Source organism: Rhinolophus sinicus, chromosome 17, assembly GCF_057876585.1.
Source record: "Rhinolophus sinicus isolate RSI-liver-muscle chromosome 17, RSI-T2T, whole genome shotgun sequence".
Classification (NCBI taxonomy): Eukaryota; Metazoa; Chordata; class Mammalia; order Chiroptera; family Rhinolophidae; genus Rhinolophus; species Rhinolophus sinicus.
Genome location: NC_142517.1, coordinates 160,906,792 through 160,930,000, shown reverse-complemented (window position 1 = coordinate 160,930,000; position 23,209 = coordinate 160,906,792). Strand labels below are relative to the sequence as shown.

Genomic DNA, 23,209 nt, shown 5'->3' with positions numbered 1-23,209 from the left:
TTTTAACTTCTGTAACAGCAGCTGCTGCCCGCGGAATTCCTCTCCTTTGGTTTAAGTGCACGATGTTGGGGGTCGAAATATTTCTGGCAGCGTGGTTGGAGCAAAAAGAAAAACAAAAGCAAAAAAAAAAAAAAAAACCACAACCAATCCTCCAAACCAATAACGGGTTTGCCAACGTTTAAAAAGATTTTTCCCCCGTTAATCGCTCAAACACACGGTGATGCTTTGTAGCAACAACCAGCTAATGACTCCACTACCAGACAACTCCCGGAGCTGCTCGACTCCTCTTGGTTTACGTGTTGCCCTTGTGGTTTTAATTGCTCCGTCTAGCGCCTGTTTTGGGGTGTGGAGTGCGGTGCTGTGCTCCCTGCACAGCAGCACGGATGCCGCCGGGGCCCTTGGTCTCCCGCGCACCCCGCGGGCCCTGCCCAAGTAAGTGATTGCGGCGGCTGGCGCCGGGTAGAGGTTGCGACCGAGGGAAGCAAGGCTGGCGACGGCCGGTGCTCAGAACAACGCGTGAGGAACCCCGACGGCTGGGCCGCCCAGGGCCAGTTTATTCCAGAGAACTGCAAGGTGGGGAAAAGGGAGAGAGGCGGCCACAGGTCGCGACTGTCTCCGAGGCGTTCTGTCCATCTGGAGTGGGATCTAAGACATTCACAGTGCGGGGGAAGGGGCTGGCTCCAGGGAACAAAGGACCCGCACGCGCTCCCTCGGGAAACGGTTTCAGAGCCTTGCTTGTGTGGGCGAGGGAGTGTCTACACTCCGGAATTATTTCTTAGCCCCAGAGAAGCAGGTCCAAGGAGGCGCGGCTGAGCCGGGGCCCTCTGGCGCTGAGACGCCGGCCTTGACTAGCTTCTCAATAAGCGATCTTATCTCTACTCTATGAGCCCTCCCACCGCTAAGGCGACACCTGTTGTGAAAAGCCGGTTTGCTTAGATCTTTGCCTGTCCCAACTCTGAGAGGAAACAAAACTCTCCCATTTATCCCGAAAGTCCCGCATTGCGAGTAGAACCTCGTGGAGACACCGCAGGACCCGGCGCCCGGTGGTGTTCGCGGTAGCCACGCGTCAGCTGGATTCCCGGCCGCCCCGGGTGAGGTTCGGGGCCAGTTCAGCTGGCGGGGGTGACGGGTGTTGGGGGCGGACAAATTAGTTTAAAATCTGCTTCCTAAATTCATCTTCAAAGAATGTTAAACGAAGTTCATTCTAAATGAAGTTTGTTTCCTACGGAGCTGCAGAGTATTGGCTGACGCTGGTATATATACACTTATATACGTATGTATAATGTTTAAACTTTAGGCTAATTACTTTAATAAAAGAATTATAAACCTATCCCATAAATACCTCCACCTCGGACTAATTGCTGCACAAGCAGCGTGTTATCCCCGTGGTTGGTAAAAATCCTGTGGTCCTGATAAAATTATTCTTGGGGAACCTCGGAGTAAACTGATCCGTAGATAAGATACAGGCTAATTGTTGCAATCCAATTGCTCCAGAAAAGTGAAGTCATTCTCTGGCTAACCTCTCCCAAGGCCGTTTGGGCCTTGTTCCCCTCTAGGGACTCGGATTGTTTGGGGGCAGCAGCCTCAGTCTCTAGGCCTTTTGTGGGCCAACTCTCCAGGACCCCAAAAGTTTCTCTATGGACCTTATAAATCTTCAACCCCACCCTCCTATTTTTAGCTCTCAGAGCCACGAGAATGGGAATCATCTCTGTCCAAATCCCCCATCCGTGGAAGCAGAGAAAGACTGGAGGCGGTTGGAGGACCCTCAAAAGAATTCCGAGTTCAGGAAAAAGCTTGACCTGAACTCTCTCCCCAGCATGATCATTGGCCTTAGTTTCCTATCTCTTTCCCCACCACTCAGTGTCACAGAGAGGAGCTGGCTCTTGGGGCCCAATCACAGAGGCCACCTGTCATGGAACGACAGGTGCCCGTATTTCCTTGGCTCCCTCCAGCCCAAGCTATATTTAGTGGGTAGCAACTTTGCAAAACTCCCTTCGGTAGAAACTAGAGCTAACCCAACCATTGACCACCTGAACACCCTAACTGGACTTGTTCCTAAAACCACCGCCAGACGGAAACTGCTAGAGGCCCCTCCCCTCTCCACCCCTAAGCCCAGGTGTGAACCGGTCTTGGAGAGCATACGCAAGGGAAGGGTACTTCCGGCAGGAAAGGGCCTTGGGAGATGCAGAATGTGGTTGTGGTTCCTTGGATTTCTTGCTTCTGAAACAGGTGGAGCTGCGGGCAGGCGGGCAGAACTGTAGTGAAACTAACCAGCTCCAATCCGGCTAACTTGGTCCTTGCCTCAAAAGTTCCCGTATCTCTACTTGCTGGGATCCTCTAGGTGTCCACTGCCTGAGCGCGAGTCCAAAGGGTGCCAGTGTCGGGAGAGGTCAGTTTACGGTTAGACCATCCGGTGCCCTTGCTCCAATTCTTAGTGTAACAAAAGGGGGGGGGGGAGAGAGAGAGAGAGAGAGAGAGAGAGAGAGAGAGAGAGAGAGAGAGAGAGAGAGAGAGAGAGAGAGAGAGAGAGAGAGACTTTCAGGTAACCTCTGGGATGGTCCTGCAGGGCAGGATGAGGGCCAGGGAGGAGAAGCCGCAGGGGACCAGGAAAATCAAGTTTTTAGATTGATAAAGCCCTGCAGAAAGGCCAGGCCCCGGGTCCACAGGCATGGAAATGTTTGTAACCAAGCCCTCCATTCGGGCTAATCTTTTCATGGCAAAGGAGCTGTGAGGGGGAAAGAACCGAAAGGCTGTGGGGCAGCCGGCTTCTGCGAGCGCCCTCGGGGCCGGGCAATGTGGGTCCGCAAGGGTGAAAAAAAGAGAACTTGAAAAAAATTCCGAGGTAACACCTAGGTTTGGGTTTTTCTTTCTGGGCGCGTGTGAAAAGTTCAGAGACTCAAAAATTAACCACCTAACCCTCCTCTCCCCCTAGTAACTGTGAGAGACGCAAGGAACGCAGACACAATGGGTTTAAGAGGTGAAAGCTTTATACTTGGGCAGCGCCTAGACAAAGGAAAGAGAAAACCACGTCTCTCTAGGAATCCCTCGTCTTCCAAACGAGGGCGTCCCCATTCCCCTCCAGAAGCGTTTCTCGAGCTGGTGAGCAGAGCCCCGCGCCAGGATCCGTCTGTCCGAAGCCGCGCGACCACTCAGAGCTTCAGATCTGAGTTCCCAACTGCCCCCCATCCCCACCCGGGTTTTTCCAAGATGCTACTAGGTGCTAGGTAGGTTACTGCGCGACCTGCCGTCCGGCCGTTTTTTCTAAAAGTTGTCCAGCTGGATTTCAGCGATTGAGGAGAAAAGGCGCCCAGGCTCTGCGACCTCCGGGCCGCTCCTCAGGCCTCGTGGGGCAGTTTGGTCAGGATCTGCGCACCCCCCGAGGTGATGACAACTGTGTGCTCGAACTGGGCGGACCTGAAACACACAAGGCAGCAGTGAGGGGGCGCGGCAGCGCGGGCGGGGCGGGGGCGGCAGCGAGCCGGCGCCGTAGTCCCGAGGATCTTCCCTTCCCAGGTAATTCAAAAGCAACGGGGCAGAAAGCAAACACCTTTGATTGTCCAGGGAGACCACAGTCCATGCATCCTCCAGGACTTTAAATTCAGGGGATCCCTCGGTTATGATTGGCTCTGTAAGAGGGAAAATATTTACAGCAGTGATCTAATCAGATTCTTGTCAAACGTTGTTTCGGCTGATTATCAAAAAAGAATAAGAGGGTTCTCCCCCCTCCTCCCAAGTACTTCCCCCACGGGTTCATGTTGTCGTCTCGCAAGGGCTGATAATTGATGTTGCTTACATAGTATACTACAAACTAAACAGTAGGAAGAGGAAATGCACGGCATTCAAAATGTATGAAGTTGCCTAGTTCGTAATTTTTTTAGAGAAAAAAAGGGCATTTTAATCAAGCCTTAATTAGGACCCTGTGGATAATAACCACCCAAACACCAGTCCCTCTTATAAATACCAGTCAGTTTTTAAAAATATTTGAATTTTTAAAACATGCTCAAAATGTTCATTAATCAGCAAATAACAATTTTCTTATTTCACTCTAATTGCTTCTCCATTAAGTCCCACAGTCAGAAATATGATGCCTTCCGGGTCTTAGGTGATTGGAATTTGGTGGTGACACCAATCACATGATCAGCCAGGAATGGGCCGCTGGAGAGTACATGCCACTTGCTAACAGGGAGCAAGGGCTATACATAATCGCCTCTAGTTACTGGGTGTTAATGAAAACACACACACACACACACACACACACACACACACACACACACCCAAAAGACTACATAATGCTGGTAACAGAATTACAGGGTTGAACAGCTGCCGTCTCCTAAATGTGTTGGTAAGTATCTGATTTAGGAAGATGGGGCTCAAGGATATTATTTAATCAGATTTACTATGCGTCTGAATTATTTCATTACGCTGATTGGCTTTATTAGTCCTTCATGGGGCTGCCGGGCCTAGGCCCGCACTGCTGCTTCCATAGGGAAGCCACTGCTCTCTGAAGAGGAGCTCAGACACTGACCGATGGTGAAGGCCATTCCCTCCTCCATGAGTAGATCACTGTCATTTGCTGCAAAACAAAAAACATGGGGGAGTGGGAATGAGAAATGGGGAGAAAGATAGAAACAGAATTAGAGGGGTTGGGCTGCTCAAAAAACTTGGTAATTTAATTTTCTTTTAGAGTAAAAGGGAGGGGGAAGTTTTTAGAATCCTAGGTGCAGGCTACCTACCACCCAGGGGATAAACACAGGGCTCCTGGGCCTCAGCCTTTGCATATTTTGCACTTGGGGGTCAACGCTCCAGAGAAGCGTGCTGGCAGCCTGGGTGTTTTAGACACTTGTCAGGATTCCCCCTCCCATCCCCCCACTGTCTCCTGGCCACTTGCTCTGAGGTCTCCTGACTAACTGGGTCCTAGGCTTTGAGCCCCACTCCCACCCCAAAGAGAAAGACATCTGGGGGAACAGATGCAAAGGTACGACATCCACCTGGGGTGCAGGTTGGAGTAGGAGGCAAGGACAGGGGTGACTTCAGATAATTCCAAGTGTTTGTTCTGGGTGGGGCACATGTCTGCTCTCCCACCCAGAGCCCTCGGAGCTGCCTCAGGTGGGGCTCTTTGGCCCAAAGGGAGTTCTGACCTGCTGGGTCTCCAGGGATCCTACAGGGGATGCATTCCAGGAAGCAGTTCCTCCAGGGACTGTTCCCACCCCAAGCACACAGGTCAAGGAAGGCCCCAGGACCAACTTTCCTTTGATTCTTGTGCAGCTGTGCACCCCCCTTGGGGACACTCCAAAGAACTGCCTCCTACCCTAACCCCAATCCCTCCACCTCTTCTGGCCCACATCTGCCTTCCCACTGTGGGGTGCACACCTAGACAGTGAAAAAACAGGAGATTCTGGGGGAAGGAACACAGGGTGGGTATAATCTAGAAATCACTAAAGAGTACATGCTGTTAAATACATCAGCTGTCAACACTGTGTAGGATGTAATGAAGTTTAACCACAACAGTCAGCAGTTAGAGAAGGGGGTAGAAAAAGAAAAACAGAAAACAGTCATATGTGCATGCTGCTGGGACATTGATGCGGTGGCATTTTGTTTTCAGTAACTTTTCCTAGACAAATATTCCTTGTGCCTCCCAGCCATCACCCTCTAGGAGAAGACAAAAAACAAAATAAACCTTACTTTGGGATTGAAACTACTGGGCTCTAATCCAGTAATGTAGTAATGTGCTGGTTACGATTAAGTAACCTCCCCCCCACACAAATACAAAAAGATGATAATGTGGATTCAAAATTAGAGCTTCAGGAGCAAAACTGCCTTATCCTGATTCCATGCAATAAACAGCTCCCAAGTTAACTCTCTTACCATGATGCCAAATTTCTGGATGTCCATGGAAGTAGGATCCTATTCCGTGTCCCACAAAATGTGGACAGACTTGCAAACCATTCTGATGAGTTATGTGGCTTTAAAAGTGACCAAACGAAATATTCAATTAAATTAGGTAAGTTTTTAATGCATACATAGATAAAACAAAGTCACTGTAAAATGTTCTATGAAAGAGAAAAAAATCAGTTATGTTTAGAGTCAGATAATAACAACATGTTTTCATTACTCTGGAATAATTTAATTTTTTTTGCCATTGCTTGTAATAACTCCTTTTGGATAAATGAAGAGAAAAAGGCATATATGTTACTCAGTAGTTTGCTTCATTTACCTTAGTACAGCATTCAAACAAGGCCACTTTTAGACAAGTGGTATGTATGTACACATATATAGGTTGATGTAACCAAGATACATGTGTATATAATGCAGGTCACAAAAACCTGCCTGGTGTGCATGGGTTTCACAAAAAGACTGTGAAAATTACTACTGATTTGGGAACCAAACAGAGAAAAAGTAGTTACTATCTAGCAATGTGACTTCCTACTTCTATAGTCCCCTTATTCTGATCTATTACAAAACATTGTAGATTTTGCAGACACATTAACATAAAAGGTCAAATATGCTTTGTCTATATTCTTGAAACACCCCAAAACTTTGTGTTCATTTAGGATTTCCACTCAAGACCTACACGATTACCAAAATTTATAAGGAATGCTTTTTAATCACTGTGATACTGAAGAGAAGCTAGTATTGATTCCTAATTCTGAATGCTTTATTAGTTATTCCTACATGCAAATCGTTTGGGGGCCATCTATTCCATAAAAGTGAAATCTGGCACATAGAATCAACCCTAAAACTTCACCTACAAGGTTAAGAAATTGTTTTTGAAATCAGGTGCGCCTGTTTATTTCTGGGAGTACCAGAAAGACAAAACATATATCTATTAACAATTTATATTTTCATGTGAATGCAGGGCATAGTGTCTTAACTCTAAATAACAATGTATTGGGATTTACAAGGCCACTATTTAAATTCTCTTTTTTTTTTTTTCATGATTATTAGACATTTACAGCCCTCACAAAGTGATAACCCCCCTCTCAGTCTACTATCCCTCTGACATTGTATATAGCTGTTACAATATCATTGACTATGTTCCCTATGCTGTACTTTATATCCAATGACTATATATCTATAAAATATCTATCATATATATATATATATATATATATATATATATATATATATATATATATATAATTATAGTTGACATTCAATATTACTCTACATCAGCGTCACGTGTACAGTGCAGTGGTCAGGCATCTACACAGTCCATGAAGTGATCCCCTGGTTAAGTCCAGTGCCCATCCGGCGCCCTACGTAATCTATACAACATTGATATTCCCCATACTATATTTCACATCCCTGTACTATAATATTTTGTGATTACCAATTTGTACTTCCTAATCCCTTTACCTTCTTTCCTATCCCCAAAACCCCTCCCATCTAGCAACCAAAGTTCTCAGATCCCAAACTAGTTTCCAAAAGATCCTCCATTTACTTTAACATGAACTCAAAAGTGGTTAGCCAGTCTCTTTATGAGCATTTATGTCAATATACTTTTCTCTAAACATTTTTTAACCTTCATCTCCAGACCTGTAAAGTACCTTCACTTAGACCAGGATGTCTCTATAAACAGCAGATGGGCAGATTCCCATTCAGATTTAATTTCCATGTAAGTGATAGCACAGAAATAGGTAAGTTATGCATGTGTTGAGTACAAGAATGGTGAGTCAGTGTTTCTATCTAAGTTACGCTTTATGGCTATGGTTATTTCTGTGTGTTTCTGCACTTTGGGCAGGAGGTTAAACAAGTTTCCCAAGGCTTTTCTGTTTGTGCCACACAATTTCTGAATAGAAACTGAGGCTGGAAAGTGGATAGAGAGGTTGGAAGAGATATTCTTAAATAAGATAATGATCTAGATTTTTTTTACAAGAATGGGTTCTACCTACACCTGTAAATTATGTTACTTCAATCTCAACAAACCTCAGTGATTCTATCAATATAAACTGTTCTTTTCTTAAAATACACACACACACACACACACACACACACACACACACAAACTAGTTTTTTTTTTTGTTGTTGTTTTTTAAGGCTCTAATTGGCAGGCATCACAGCTACATCTTAAATGTGTTACAGTGGAAATCTTCATTTTAATTTCCAGTGAGAGGTGAGGAAGAAAGCCCAGTCTGCAAAAACACTTGGGGTCCCTCCTCCCACCATACCTCTCATTCCTCTTCATGAAAGAAGCTGTGCAATTACTAGGTCGCTAAAGGTATCTGAGTGCATTCTCCTACAACAATTTACTGCCTGAATCCTGCTGGAATTTCTGGTTATAGGAGTATCATAGAATGTATATATCATGGATGCAAAGGTCAGATGATTTCACAGCCATGTGGAAAGAGGAAAAGAACAGGACTAATTTCCCTCAGTTCCTTGGTTGAGCACCCATCTCAATGCTCAATTCCCAGGAGCTAAGTATACACTTCTGCTTGCTTTTCAGAGTATTTTCCTTTTGGATTGGTGGTTAGCTTTTTAACACATACCTACTAGGACTAAATAGGATAAAATCTCATTAATACTCTTAATTGCTATTGAAAAGCACACCCCTTCTATTATTTTGGAATACAGAGTAAGCACAAGATTATTTACATGATTCTAGGGTTTAAATCTAACTTCCTAGAGACATCCAAGTGACTTGTAATAGCAAGTACTGGTCACCCTAATTGTGGCATGGGAAGGTGGAGTGTGTGTGCTTCTCTTGACTGGTGTGTTGGGGAAGATGGCAACAGCGTGATGGGCAAGGGTGCCTAAGAAGTGCCACAGGTGCTCTCTGACACCAGCCACTGCAGGACCATGTCCGTTTTTGAGCACCAGGGTCTCCTAGCCCTGGAAATTTCATCACTGAGATCCGCATTCTTTTTACTGCAATCTACTGAAAATAAATCTCCTGGTATTAGCTCTTCTGTTCTTATTTTTTTCTGACTAAAAATCCTCTAAGATAGTAGGACACTTCTGCATGAGCCTGAGCACATTAATGATTTGAAGCCCTTCATATGGACTATTTGGGGAGGGTGAAGACGGGAGAAGAGGAAGAAGATGTATACAAGTAGTTTATGAACTTACTTTTAAATTATCTTGTATTATTACAGTCATGTTTCAGTGATAGTTTATAGTGGAAAGAGACATTTCTCTTAAGGAAATTTATCTTGTGACCATTTTCTTCAGTTTAATTCCCTTTCATGGGGCAGTTTTCCTGAATTGAACTATTGTCGGGATAAGTTAAAATTTTTAATACATTTCAACTACATTTTTATGCTAAGAATACATTCCCCAAGAGGGCAGAGGATTACTACATTTAAGTATATACTTTTCTAATGAAATAGAAATGCACATGAAAATAGTTTTATTACATGAATCCTATCAATAGCACTACTCTCTAAAGGCTCACATCTCTAAAAGGACCTCAACTAGCACCTGATTTTCTAAGTTAAGGAATTTTACCTTAATCTTTCCAGATTTTTATTTTAAGCAGTAGTCTTTGAATGAAGGAATTCACAAGTCCAAGGATTCCCTCTGATGACAAAGAATGTTTAAGTACAATTAGTAATATTTTTGAAAGCCAACAACTGTTTTCCAAAAGAGTGGTACTTTTTAAAATTTCAAACTGGATCACAAATTACTGTATTTTTCTTACAATAGTACTGAACTTCTATTTGAGGTTTTCTGTTTCTGAAAAGCAGACATGATGGATTGAAATAAAAGATAATTTATTGCAATGCTTACTTTCATGTGCAGAGAGAAGCAGTATAATTGTAATTTACAGTAGCTGTCAAGAAAAATCCATCACAGATGACATTAAAATGACTTATTTTGCCTGAGCCACTTATTGTTTAAATGTGCATAATCTAATAGAAAGAGATTATTTTTAAAAATCTGCTTTATATTCTTCTAAATTAATATCAAAACATATACTTATGAATTAAACATTAGAAACCATTTATTGATACTTTCATCATGACATTTACAAGTATAAGTTTAAATTATTTTTGATTGAACTGTCACATATTTGTGATGCATGAATCTACACATTCACAATATTCTCATATGTACAGGTCATATCATCTAGAGGTAATTACAAAAATACAGATTTAGAAATATTTTAAAGCAAATGGGCTACACTGAGGATAGTAACACCATAACCTAAAGCTCAGTAGCCACCCCTCATGAAGCAAAAGGACACGTAAAGAAGTTTTTCCATTAAGCTGTTTTAGCCAATACTTCTTCAGAGATATCATCCTAGGCTTTAGGTTTCAGAGAATCTCACAATTTCCTATAAGGATCACTAGGTTTTTGGCAACATAATACTAATAAAAGATGCTTGAATGTTCTTTTCATGATGTATCAGTAGAGGGAGGCTATGCAAAAGATGTTGAATATCTTAAAATAAACAAGACTCAATTGAAAGATGTTTGTAAACCTTTGGACTGTAATGATTCCAAGTACTTTTGGCTTAAATGTGGAGATTGCTTGCTTATTTACTCCCTTGAGATTTTGCCTGAATAAGATAAGGTAAAATAATAGATGTCCAGAAACACTGCCTTAACACATCAGAACAAACATTTGTTAGAATCAGGGCCAGTTTCCTGCCCCGTGGCAGACATAAACCATCTAAATAATGAAACGTATTAGGGTAAAAGTAAAAAGTTCATTGTCTGTTATTTTTCACATAGTTTCATAAGTGCAGTTCTTGGGACTGTTCTGGTTTTCAAAGGAGCTTGTACATGCAAATTCATACTCTGCAAAAACTGACCTTTGCATCCAAATAGCTAAAATCCAATGTTACTTTCAATGCTCCTCGTCTTTTTTTATGTAGCTAGAATTAACGTAGTGAATATGTAATGAAATGCATTATCTTGCATGGAGATTTATCAGATTTTCCAACTGAATGCTATGCTTTGCTAGTACTAGCTGGAGTTCACCTGCATGTTGGTGTGGCGTGTGGCTCTTTTTTGTAAAGAGTTAAGTCGTACACAAAAAAAGGGAACAAAGGTCAGCACCCAGCCGCCACTTGAATGTGAGATTTTTCTTTTTATTCCCCTTGATGTATACTAGGCTCTGTGTTATTAGTCTTAATGATGGAAAATTGTAGTGTTGATACAAATCTTTTTTTCAAAGTAGTAGGCGGGAGCTCCATTTGTTAGTAAGTTTTTTTGTGACTAAAAGCCACGGACAGTACATTTATGTAGCAGTAAAAGGCCTAGATGCTCTTTCCATAGCAGAGCTAATTATTCCTACTGTGACCTTACTGATCTAGCCTGTTCCTAGTACATCTCATCTGCACGCCTGTTCCTCTGTGTAGATGGTGTCAGAGAATATGAAAAACCCTATAATGAAACCATTTTCATGATGGAGAAAGGCTACTGGAGTTGCACTTGCTACAAAGAGGCTCAATTATATGAGTAATTGTGATAATTTTCTACATTCATAGCCTTCAATGGGGAAAAAAGAATGAGAGCCACAAAGGAAAATTACTTTAACAAGAAAGTACAGAGAGTAAAAATGGAAGAAGAGACAAAAAAGGGAAAAAATAACCAGAAAAAAAGTTTAAAAAATAGATCTGGAGGGAGGAATAGCGAGACAGGGAGAACAACAGAAATGCTCAAAAGCCCATGTGCAGCTGTGTTACACAATTAAATTGAATTTTTTTTTTCTGCAGTTGATGAATGTGACTACTGCAAATGTGCCTCTGTAGTTAGCTATCATTTGTTGTTCCGTGACAGGAAAAGGATAATTACCTCTCAGAGAGAATCAAAGGCTGACATGCCCTTTAGACACAGCCATGAATGCAGAGCTCGATAGAATGCTTGAATAAGAATCTAGTGTTCTCTGCCCCCTTCTACTGAAGAATAAATTTTGTTAAAATGCAAGAGCACCACCAGTAAATTTGTTGAACCCTAGGTGTTCAAAAATATGAGGTACATCTATCGACTCATCCCATTTGCAAAAATAAAACTGCATTTTGAATTCATTTCTATTATATTCATGGACAGTAAGATAGTGAGATATGCATTAAATTTCTTTTCCCAGTAGGGGTCTGATTCAACATTTCCTATGAAAGAACAGAGAGACACTATCCTTTTTCCCAGGCTAGTTAGCCTATAATTTAAAACTGTCAAAAACACAATTTTGTTCAAAGTCTTCAATAAAAGCTTCTCCGATATAACCCAAAGAGATTTTACTAAAGTTTGATTCAGACACTGTTACAATATTTTTAAAGCCATAAATACATTTAACTGATATTTTACTGTCTTTTTTCTTAAAGTATTTGAAGGCTTATGAAGAAAAAAGGCACTATCTTTTCAAGGTGAGTAGGCCGTTCATCCTTTAGAGAAACTAGAAGTATTCAGTGGTTCATATTAATGAGAACAGTACTTTAAAATAGGTACCGACGTGATGATTTTTAACAAAATGCGTTACTTTTAAATGAAAACATATATTCTGCATGTCTACTTCAAAACAGTTACGGGGCAAAAAGAGATCAAAAAGTAAGTGACAAATCACAAAGAACAGTCTTGAATTCAAAAAGTACAAATACACTGAAAAAGCAAGCATAGAATGCTGTGTGGAAAATAAACAATGGTTTACAGGAAAAATGAACCAGCCTAAAAAAGGACAGAAGATCACCCTTTCAGGCTGTTTGCTAATCCACTAATTTGAAAGGTTTGCTCAAGCTAACCCTTTTTACCTCTGTGTCACAGGAATATGTTTCACTTCATTCCTTTATAAAATGTACGCGTAGCTTTTCTCCTGTCTCATTACCCAAGTGTTAGGATGCTTAGCCCCTTCTTAGGTACTTTCTACCATGTTTGGTGTGATTTTGAGTAAAGAAAAACTATAGACTAAGATGTCAAGCTAAAACTAAAGTGGCCATATAAATATTGCTTGCTGCTCCTATAAGTTTCTTTGCTGACCCTGATATAATTCACTTTAAAAAAATATATATATATACATATATATATGTGTGTATATATATATATATACACATATATATGTATGTATGTATATATATATATATATATACACACACACACACATATATATATATATATATATATATATATATATATATATATTTTTTTTTTTTTAAACTGAGGGAACAACATTGCAGCTTGGCAGTTCACATACTGGTATCAGACAGAAATGATGGTTCTGAATCATAACACATGTCATCAACTTTATATCAAGCCACAATAACCTTTGTACCATTTGCCAACCCTCCCTTTACTTGTCAGTGTAAGGCTTACCTGATTGTGTTTCCAATTACAGAGAAGGGAGCCCCTGCTCTGCAAGCTGCAATTGCTTCATCTCTACACCTCCTGGCAACCGCCACTAACTTTTTACCACATTCATCCACATTGCCCACCAAAAATGTTTCAGAGGTGTCTCCATGGTAGCCATTGTAATAGACCTATACACAAACAGAAATTAAAAAATATGTCCTTGTTTAAAAATCGACTTTCCTAAAGTATATGTTGTATTCACTTTTGTATTTAGCAGATTCATGTGTTTCGCCCTTCCAGAATTACTCGAGTTTACCTACAAAAGATAAATAGATGTACTAAAACCTTACAGAAATTTAAAAGATGAAGCCATACAATGATATTACACAATTTTAAAATAAATGACTAGTATGGCTATTTCAGCATTACGATTGGCAATGCTATAATAACACTTTGATTCTTCACTTTTTGAGAAGACAAAACAATATATGCAAAAATTAGTGACCAACGAAACAGACCTATAATTATTACAATAGGTTGAGGGAACCCAGCAGTATTTAACATACTGAAAAGTTTCTCCAATGTCCTAAAGATACTTGATCTCTTATTTACCAGTTCTATATTTGGAAGCGATAGATAATGATGACAAAAAGAAGTAAGATAGATATGTCAGTATTAGAACAGACAGTAGGACAATTTAGCTCCAAAAGTTGAAGTGGCTCAATATAGGAATGAAAAATTTTGCCTGGAAGTGAAATCTTAATTGAATGTTCCAGATAGCAGAATGCTAAACACAGAAAACACTATACACCAATTTTCAAAGGATTAGAATATAACAAAACTGTTAAGAATAAAATTACAAAAAAATGTATTATTTCCAGTCTTCAATGATTCGGAAGTCCCTGTAGGATCTTGAATAACACCAGATTCATTATAAAAATCAATAATCACCAAATACTATAATAAGTATAAAACGCAGAGATGACTAGTTGAATACTGATCCACTGATATAGCATGAATTTGCTATTTTGCATAAATTTGCCCTATTTCCTGATTTCTCTTTCTCATAAAGTAGAATGCAGAAACTGTTATAAAAAGATATTTTTCTGAGCTTTCTGTTTTAATACTGAATTAATGTCTTAAATCTGTATATTATTCTGCATTAAAAAAATACTCTCCTCACTCTGTGAAAGAAGCAGGAAAGATCTTTATTATGTCTTCATTTTATAAGTCAGGAAACTGAGGCAGACAAGAAACTTATCTAAGGCTGATGGCAGAACATAGAGGTAGATCTTAATATGACGGATTATTGACTTCTAATCCAGTGTTTTCTCTGCTGTATAAAAGTACATTACCTTGCAGTAGAATAGTGTTTTATACATTTATTCCGATTTGCAACACAAGAAAGTATAAGTCTTAATTTTATATACAAGTATATATCATTTACTAATAAAAGAGTAATTATTAAAAAATTTTGTAACTGAATGTTTGTATAACTGCTATCTAGGTAAAAATGTATTTTGAAAACTCTATTTGCCTTTTCATATTACTTTTGTTAGCTTTCAAAATGACGACTTGAAAGAGTCAATATATATGGCAATAACAATACTTTTGAAAATCTGTGGCAGTTATCTATCATTACTGTTTGCACTCACAAACTATTCTTGTTTTGTATTTCATTTATTTAACAAATATTTACTGAGCAACTACTATGGGCATTGCACTATTTTTTAACATTCAACTTTCAAGGGGAAAAGAAGCCTATTTTCTTATAATATGTACTAAACATAATTATAAAATGCAACAAGTATTTTCTGATAAAAAATAGGATCTGATAATGGAGTCTTTCACTTAATATTTCAGATGAATATAATTTAAGATACTGACCTATGTTTCCTTGACTCCTTTACATTTCTAGACACTTGAAAACATTTCACTTTGTTTCATATATTTTTCAATTATGAAATCATCTGAATGTTAAAAATGGAAGTGTGTGTATGTTAAAAGTCTTCAGCAAAGTAGAAAAGGCATGGAATATTCTCTTTGGACACACTGAAAGTAGTAGGGAAGAGTATGCTTGATTTCATTCAAAGCAGCAATATTTTATTAGGGGGTGATTAGGTGAGATAATAAATGTAAAACCCCCAAGTTAAGCTATAAACCAAAAGAAAAGTGCATCATGAAAAATACTTTATTTCAGGTATACTTCATAAAATAACTCCTGCTACATGATTCTGAGTTAGAAAGATACCAACAGAAGAGGTGTGGAACAAATGTCCAAGTATTTTAAGTAGGACAAAATGACACAGGAAAAAGTATCAGCGATAGAAGAATCTTTGGTTATATCCTCACACAAACTGATGCGAAGAAAAGAGATCGAATCAATTTCAACAACTGAAAATCTGACTGAGTTCAACTAACGGATGCCAACTAGCACCTCATTCCTACTCGTACCTAAGTTTCATGGACTGGATATAAAATAACTTATTAAAAACATTTCCTCATTAATAGAAATTATATTCCTTGAATGCTTTCTATCTCAACTAGTGCTCTGCAAATAGTGAAGTCATATTTATTTTTTAAAATTTGTTTATTAATCATCAGATGGATAGGATTTATTTATAATCTACATATTCCAAAGGTACCATTACCAAACTTTTTAGTAAAACGAACCGACAAAGCACAAATGATCCAAGTCTGAGGATATCAGAAAAGGTTAGAGCTTGTACAAGTTGAAGTTCCTATATTCAATTATTTTGGGTTGTTATTTAAAAGAAAGGCTGTTAACCATTTGGTGAAAACATAAGTTCAGCGAGAAAACCACTCTGCCCGCGTGCTTCCAGTTCAAGGCTCTCTATACTAGAAATGGAACACGACGTTACTACCTTCAGGTATTTTAATAAATCTAAGGAACACTGCTAGCAAAAGAGTTGCTGTCCAAATAGACTGACACACACAGGCCAGTGTAGCCCCTAATGACAGAGTGAGATAATGACAGGCCCCACTCAAAATCAGCAGGAAGAGGAAGATCAATCTTGGCAGAGTGAAGGAAAAATGCTGGCTTTCTTCGCGTTAGCTCATCTCATACGTCTCTAGCTTCAGCAGCTGCCCAGTGCTGTGGTGCTCCGCATTAACCACACAGTGGATCAATAACAATTACACCTTCTCAAAAACATGACACATAGCAGGATTGGGCTGACATTTCACTTAGGCCAACATTGATCTCAGTGCATCTGATTCCAGCCCTAAATTCAAGTCAGGCCTGGGTTTACTTGGAATAAACACAGAGTTAAAGACAAAAAAGGAAACCAGCTGCTTGCGTCTGGGTCTAGAAGTAAACAGCCCTTCCATCGGTGCAGTTCACGTTTTCAATCCACTCTTCTTCCTGTTGCTACCAGCAATTCTGAAGTTGATCAAAGACTATTTTATTTTTTATACGATTTACTCACCGTGACATCAATGTTGATAATATCTCCATCCTGAAGAGGTCGACTGAAATATAAACAGGGAAAAAAATGATGATAGACAGGTCTCAATAAAAGGAATATAAAAATAAATACCTAATGACTATTGTCACAAGCCCAATGAGTCGCAGTAAAATTTGGAGCAGAGAAAGAATAAGAGGAATAACTATATCTAATCATTAACTTATGTTAGTCACATCAAATTGTACAAAAAATATCTAGTATGAACATATTACCATTGTGTAAAAATCTGCTATTTTTAGAAAATGTACGTATTAGTTACCTTAATTTTGTCAAGAGCCAAAACAATAGTCGATAACCAATACTTAACCTACATTTGGACTTTTACTATTTATATGATTAAAATCTAAGAAGCTAAATAAGTATTTAATGCACAACCACTTTCTTGAATTACATGCTGCTTTAACAAACATGAAATGGGGGTGTTATGACCATTTAGAAGCAAAATACTTCAAATTTTTTGTTTTACCATAATCAGTTTCATAAGTTTGCAGGTGGGTTTCAATTAAACTGCAGTGTCTTTCACCATATGTTATAGATCTTAGTTTCATGTTTTAGTTTCCAAAGGAACAATATGTTATTAAGCAATGAATACCTGTCAGGAATACCATGACATAGTACGTTGTTTACAGAGGTACAAACAGATTTTGGAAAACCTCCATAGCCTAGAGGTGAGGGATAGGCATCATGACGGATGATTTCCTGATGAACAAGAGCATCTATCTCTTCAGTTGTCATGTCAACCTAAAATATTAAATAAAGAAATTGTGTAGCAACAGTTGAAGACCTTTCCTGTATCTATCGACTATGCCTTTAGCTACAACACTTCCAGGTGAGATTGTATAAATATACTGTAATTAACTTGTGGGGAAAAATGCTAATTAATTATGATTAACACTAACATCCTAAATTGTGCCTTTTTGACAGTCATTTAAGTATATGATGGTGTTATGGACTATTAGGAAATGGGAATTTTAAACTTTAAGATCCTTCAGATCATTTGTGAGTCATTAAATGATATGACCCCTTTTTAGCCTGAAGATTTCAAAAATAAGGTCTTAGGCAGTTCCTTCCTCTTCCTCAGTGGTTAGTACCCTGGGCTAAAAGAAGCACACGAATAAATAATCAAAAGTCTCTTCAGTTTAGATAATAAAGCTTGAAAAGTAGGTGAATCCACACCTTTTTTATCCCAGCAAAACATTACATGGGTTTTGCAGCAATGGTGTGGAAATTATGGATCATCATTTAAAAAACTGAGACCGATACATTTTTTTACAGATTTGGTTTTCACTAATCTTGATTTCTTTCACGCCTAAATAAGTCACTGTGTTTTTAAAAAATATTTTTCTCTTACAAGAAGGTATCTAATTGCTTCCAAACTAAAATAAAACTATAATTGAGTCTTGTGAGCACATGAAGACTATCTACATAAACTCACAAATTGTGAATAAAATTCTAAAACAAAATATTTTATTAAAAATGAATGATTTCTTCAATAATTTTCTTTGTGCTATTTTATATTTAGTTATGTTGCTATAGCAAATTTATGACACAGGTGATACCTCAAGTGATTTCATTATTGGGTCTCACTTCCTAAATTCTGCCCACCTTTTTGGAAACTACAGGCCCATGTTTTCATAGCAGAGTGTTTCAGATTATTTTGAAAGATTATCTTCATATATTATTTCAGATTATCTTACTAAATCTTGTAGTAAGATAGTTGTGCATAATTACACTTCTCTATTACCTATTGTTTTGTGTATCTGGTCTGATATTTTTTTGCAAAGCTAATTCAAGAAAATTGGAGACAAAGGCTGAGGCAGAGCAACATTTTAGGCACACGGAAATAATATGGGGAATAAAAGCAGAAACTACAGGCAGGAGGAAGGGGGCAAAAGTCAAAGCCGGCTGCCATTGATCAACTGGTATTGCCTGATTGAGTCCAAAGTATGTCCAGAATTCTGCTATTTAAAATTGAATTTGGATTTTTAAATGATCTCTTGAATAAACATAATTCAATCTCCTTCCCCCACCCCAAGGTTTTACTTAATTATTAACAAGTTAGATGTGTACAAAAGGAAGAGTTAAAGGGAAAGAAGAAAAAGAGGAGGGTTTGTTGCCCCTTATGCAAGTTCTTCTGAGGCTTGGGGAGACGCCACCTTTAAACTCTTCCCAGCCAGGAGGAGGACATGACGAGCCAGCTGACAAGCCTGACGAAGCCCTTGAATCTGATCTTCATTCTTAACTTCTATGCTGTCTCCCCAGTCGGGCACAATGCCTGTCGTCACATAGTCTGGCTTCTTTATGTGCTTGAGGAAAAAGGATTGAAAACGAAGATCAGAACCCAGCGCACGACAATGGGATCATTTTTTCGGACACAGCCTCCTGCTTCATGGAGTTCTGCCCTTCCTGCCGGAGCACCGACCTCCGAAAACAGCACAACAGACCCTCCAGGCTGCCCCCAGTTCCTTCCCCTGCCCTTTTGAACTTAACATTGCCTGTTAGTGCTGCCTCTGGATGATCTGTTAACCTTACTGTGCTTTGAGCCAAACTGGACTGAAGTAGACTTCTGGTCAAAACAAACAGTAGTTTTCTTTTTTCCCTTCTCCCAATCCCGTTAGAAGCATATTGGCATTGATGAAAAATAGCACCAAGCGTCCAAATTGTCAAACGGCTAATTAAGAGCACTTTCATCTTCTTAACACAAAGATAAAATTTATGCAAAGGATAGTTCACAACACCCTCTCCGAATGAATTTATGTAAAAGGCTGACTGTCAAGCCCCCTGAAGCCCATTACGTATACTCTTTTCTTACACTTTGCAAGTGTACCCAAACTAAGATGGGACTAGAGACAAAACAAAACCGCTTTCTTTTCTTTTCCTTTCTTTTTTTTAAATACATAAAAAATACCTAGAACGTTTTCATCATTTGTCAAAAACTAACAAAATATCCCCCAAAACTCAAAACATTCAACTCAGGACCACCCTTGTAGAACATTCTCTGTCACCTACTTAAATCTATGGGCAGTATTCAGAAAATAAGCACTATCTTACACACAGAGCTTCTCTCAGTCCCAAGGTTTCGCCCAGCTCTTTACAAGCTATTCACGGAAACTGCTCCATGTGCATTGTTGAACAGTATCCAGTCGGCTACACAGCAGTTGGGGACAGGAAGCAGAGAGAGAGAACACTGTTCAGCTGACATCACAGCAACGCTGGAAGGGCCGAGGTTAGGGCTCTGCTCTTTGTGACATGCATCACGCAGGATTTTAGGACCTTCACTTCCTCTCCTGTTCAGATGGGCCTTTCTGATACAGGTAACGCCACTGCTTGGGCTGCTGCAGCTGAGCTCTGGATGAGCACCTCTCTCCTACAGCTCTCCCACCAGTGCCCACAAAAGCTCCCAGTCTCCCCCCCAGACTCTGTGCTCTTAGCTCCACTCTGCTTTGTGACCTGGCCAGGTTACAACTACAGGCAGAAGGGCTATTGGGTTATCACTGAAATTCTAAAACAATACATGCACCTCTCCAGAGATTTCTTTTTCTTTTCTAACTAAGGAAATACCAGGAGCATACTCTGGGCTCTGGTGGCCTGTCTTGTCAGCCCTTGCCACAAAAATGGGCCACTCACCTTCAGCCACTCATAATATACTTAATGTGGGTTCACTGAAAAAAAAAAAAACATAAAAAGGGAAAGCAGGTAATTTTTGTGACAACTCTATCCTTCTTTCAGCTATTCTTGTTCTTCCTAACTGACCCACACACCTCCTTTATATTGCCTTTAAAAAAAGGACAGATTGTCTTTCCACAAAGTTATAATCACTAGAAAATGAGTCAAGAATGTTCTGAGACAACATGTTTTCTTTAATTTAAAGGAGATTCAAAGACAGCAGCATTAACAGCATGGAAAGTATAAGAGCAGGCTTCATGGAAAAAAAAATCTGTACTAGTCTCAAGCAAGCTCTCTTAAATGATTCTAATTTTATGGTCAATTATATTCTCTAAAAAGGTAAAAAAAAACTACACACATGTAGTTTTATCTTCATGTTACAAATTTAATATAGAAAATTTCATGATAGAAATTTTAATTTTAAATAAGCCAAGCAGTTGTAAACTCAGCTCTTTATTTTAAGAAATTAACGTTACAGAACTGCAGGATGTAAAAACTTCTCAAATTACTATTTTAAATCACAAACCAAGTTTAAAAATTATGATTCAAATGGCTTAGAAATCAAAGGTGCAAAAACATTTGATCACTTCTGCAGTTAACCTTTATCTTGGCTGGAAAAAACAGCAGATAATAGGCAATACAGTACCTTAGGGACTGGATGAGCTGAAGAAACCGCAGCCGGCAAAACTATACTGTGTGAAATATCTCTTTGTCTCCGGAAAAAGAAATTTCTTCTTTGTTGACTGCTTGACTGCTTGTGGAAGTAGATATGATTGAGTGGTGGAGACAAAATTCTATGACAATCTAGGAGCAGAAAGACACAGATTTTATGTAAAAAAAAACCCTAATATAGTCCTACATTTTAAGATGTTGCGTTGTTGTCTATTAAATCCTTATTCTAATCCTTTATTGGCTCAAAAAGGAAAAGCCCCAAATAGAAAGGAAAGCAGTGGTATTCTGAGTTCTAGCACAATAGTAGCACAGCATATTTATTAGCTAATACTATGTTTACATAAATGTTTGACAATGGAAAACTCTACTCTAATGGGCAACAAATATATAAAAACATCTGCTGAGCACCAGGTCTGTAAAATGAACAATCTCTGCTGGGGTAGCTTATGCAGAAATGCCCTGGATGACCCTAGATTTAGGGCAATGTTTGGGTGGCTTTTCATTCTTTAAAGCCCTGAAGAATCATGGACAAATTGCCAGCTGCACTTTTTGCCCTCGACCAGATTACTACTCTGTGTTAAGTTCACGTGCAGCGAGGCATCATACTGAAATTCACTGTGATGAATGCTCAAGGCAGATAAAGACCAGACAGCAAAAGTGTAGGGTGCAACCCTGAAAGAAAATGAACACAGGGTCCTAAAACACCCACACCAGGAATCTAGAAACATTATCGATCAAAATGTTAAATGCACGTATCCTTTGACTCAGCAATTCATCTCCTCGGACTTTATCTTGCAGATATTATGCAATGATGGATATATGAAGATGAACTTATTGTGGCATTGTTTGTGGCAGAAAAAAATGGGAAATAACCCAGATGTCCATCAGTAGGGGACTGGTCAACTATATTATGGTATATCTACACAACAGAAAACTATGGAGCTCTTCAAGAGAATAAGCTCAATCATCTCTAAGTATTAATACGGAAAGAGGTCTCAGTACATTGTTAAAAAAGTAGCAAATGCTGAACAATATGCATAAAAAGCCCATTAATGTAAAAAGAGCTTATAAACGTATATAAGCTCACATGCCCATAACATTTCTGAAAATTAATATTCATCAATAGTGGTTATTTCTGGGGCATGTGATTGGAACTCGGGGTGGGGAGGAAGCCTTTCTGAGTCACTTTATTTTCTTCCATACTGTTAGATTTTTTTAAAACCATCCACTTGCATTACTTTTAAAATTAAAACAGTAGTTTAAAAAAATCCCCAACATGTCATAATTGCACGTCAGGGGTCAGCAAACTACAGTCCAAAGGTTAAGTCTGGTCTGTTTTCATACAGCCCATGATCTAAAAATGATTTTGTATGTTTGTAAATGCTTGAGGAAAAAAAAATCAAAAGAAAAATAGTATTTTGTAACATATCAAATTCAAATTTCGGTGCTCCTAAATAAAGACTTATTGGAACATAGTTACCCTCATTTCCTTACAATTGTTTATGGCCGCTTTTGAGCTACTGTGGCAGAGTTGAGTACTTGCGCCAGATTTGGCCGTTTACAGAAGTTTGCCAGCTCCTGATCTGGAGTACTGGTTCCTAAGAGGGGGTACCCAGACCAGCAGCATTAGCATCACATGGGAAAAAGATGCAAATTCTTGGGCTCCTCCTCAGGATACTGATTCAAAACTCTGGGATGATGCCAGGAATCTGTGCTTTAACAAGCCCTCAGGGTTTGAGAATTATTGGCCTAGAGTAAACTTTCAGCTGTGAAACATAATGGAAACAAGAATTGCAGGTGAGTATTGGTCCCAAAACTCAAGCTCTCCAAGTGAATGGGAGACAGGCACTGAGCAAACAAACCACAATGGTCAGTGATTCAATGTGAAACTTCCCCAGGGTCAGGCTGTAAGTGCCAAAGCTGAGGGAAGGCAGGTCGAGTTGCTCCCAACAAACTATATTACTTCTCTCACCCTCATGAGAAAAAATGAGCTAACACACATGGAAACAGCCAGAAAGGCATCATAAAACTATCAAAAATGATTACTATTAAGTTATTTTTTCCAATGTGCTTATGGGTTGACCTAATCCATCCACTTTCTCAAGACAAGCTCCCTTGGCTGACCAAACACATGGTTCCATGAGAAGCAGGCTGGGC

At 39.3% G+C, this 23,209-nt stretch overlaps 1 protein-coding gene and 1 long non-coding RNA gene across 8 annotated transcripts in view; one reads left to right on the top strand and one right to left on the bottom strand.

Annotated features, from left to right (window-relative positions):
* LOC141572702 (uncharacterized) overlaps nucleotides 1-23,209 on the top strand; it is a 74,033-nt gene that overhangs the window by 9,889 nt on the left and 40,935 nt on the right. The window lies entirely within an intron of this gene.
* The window catches only part of METAP1D (methionyl aminopeptidase type 1D, mitochondrial), a 69,597-nt gene continuing 49,353 nt past the window's right edge, over nucleotides 2,966-23,209 (bottom strand). For 4 of the 6 annotated variants that reach the window (XM_019727436.3, XM_019727434.3, XM_019727435.3 and 1 more), the window contains 9 exons: nucleotides 21,027-21,184; nucleotides 18,871-19,020; nucleotides 17,307-17,455; nucleotides 16,676-16,718; nucleotides 13,251-13,414; nucleotides 5,866-5,963; nucleotides 4,526-4,573; nucleotides 3,548-3,626; nucleotides 2,966-3,414 (listed from right to left, as the gene is read on the bottom strand). In XM_019727436.3, the coding sequence (XP_019582995.2) occupies nucleotides 3,336-3,414; nucleotides 3,548-3,626; nucleotides 4,526-4,573; nucleotides 5,866-5,963; nucleotides 13,251-13,414; nucleotides 16,676-16,718; nucleotides 17,307-17,455; nucleotides 18,871-19,020; nucleotides 21,027-21,184 (968 nt within the window). In that variant the 3' untranslated portion in view covers nucleotides 2,966-3,335. Of the gene's footprint in view, nucleotides 3,415-3,547; nucleotides 3,627-4,525; nucleotides 4,574-5,865; nucleotides 5,964-13,250; nucleotides 13,415-16,675; nucleotides 16,719-17,306; nucleotides 17,456-18,870; nucleotides 19,021-19,765; nucleotides 20,320-20,341; nucleotides 20,377-21,026; nucleotides 21,185-23,209 lie in introns of those variants that run through there. The other 2 variants (XM_074338059.2, XM_019727438.3) reach the window with 2 other exon arrangements.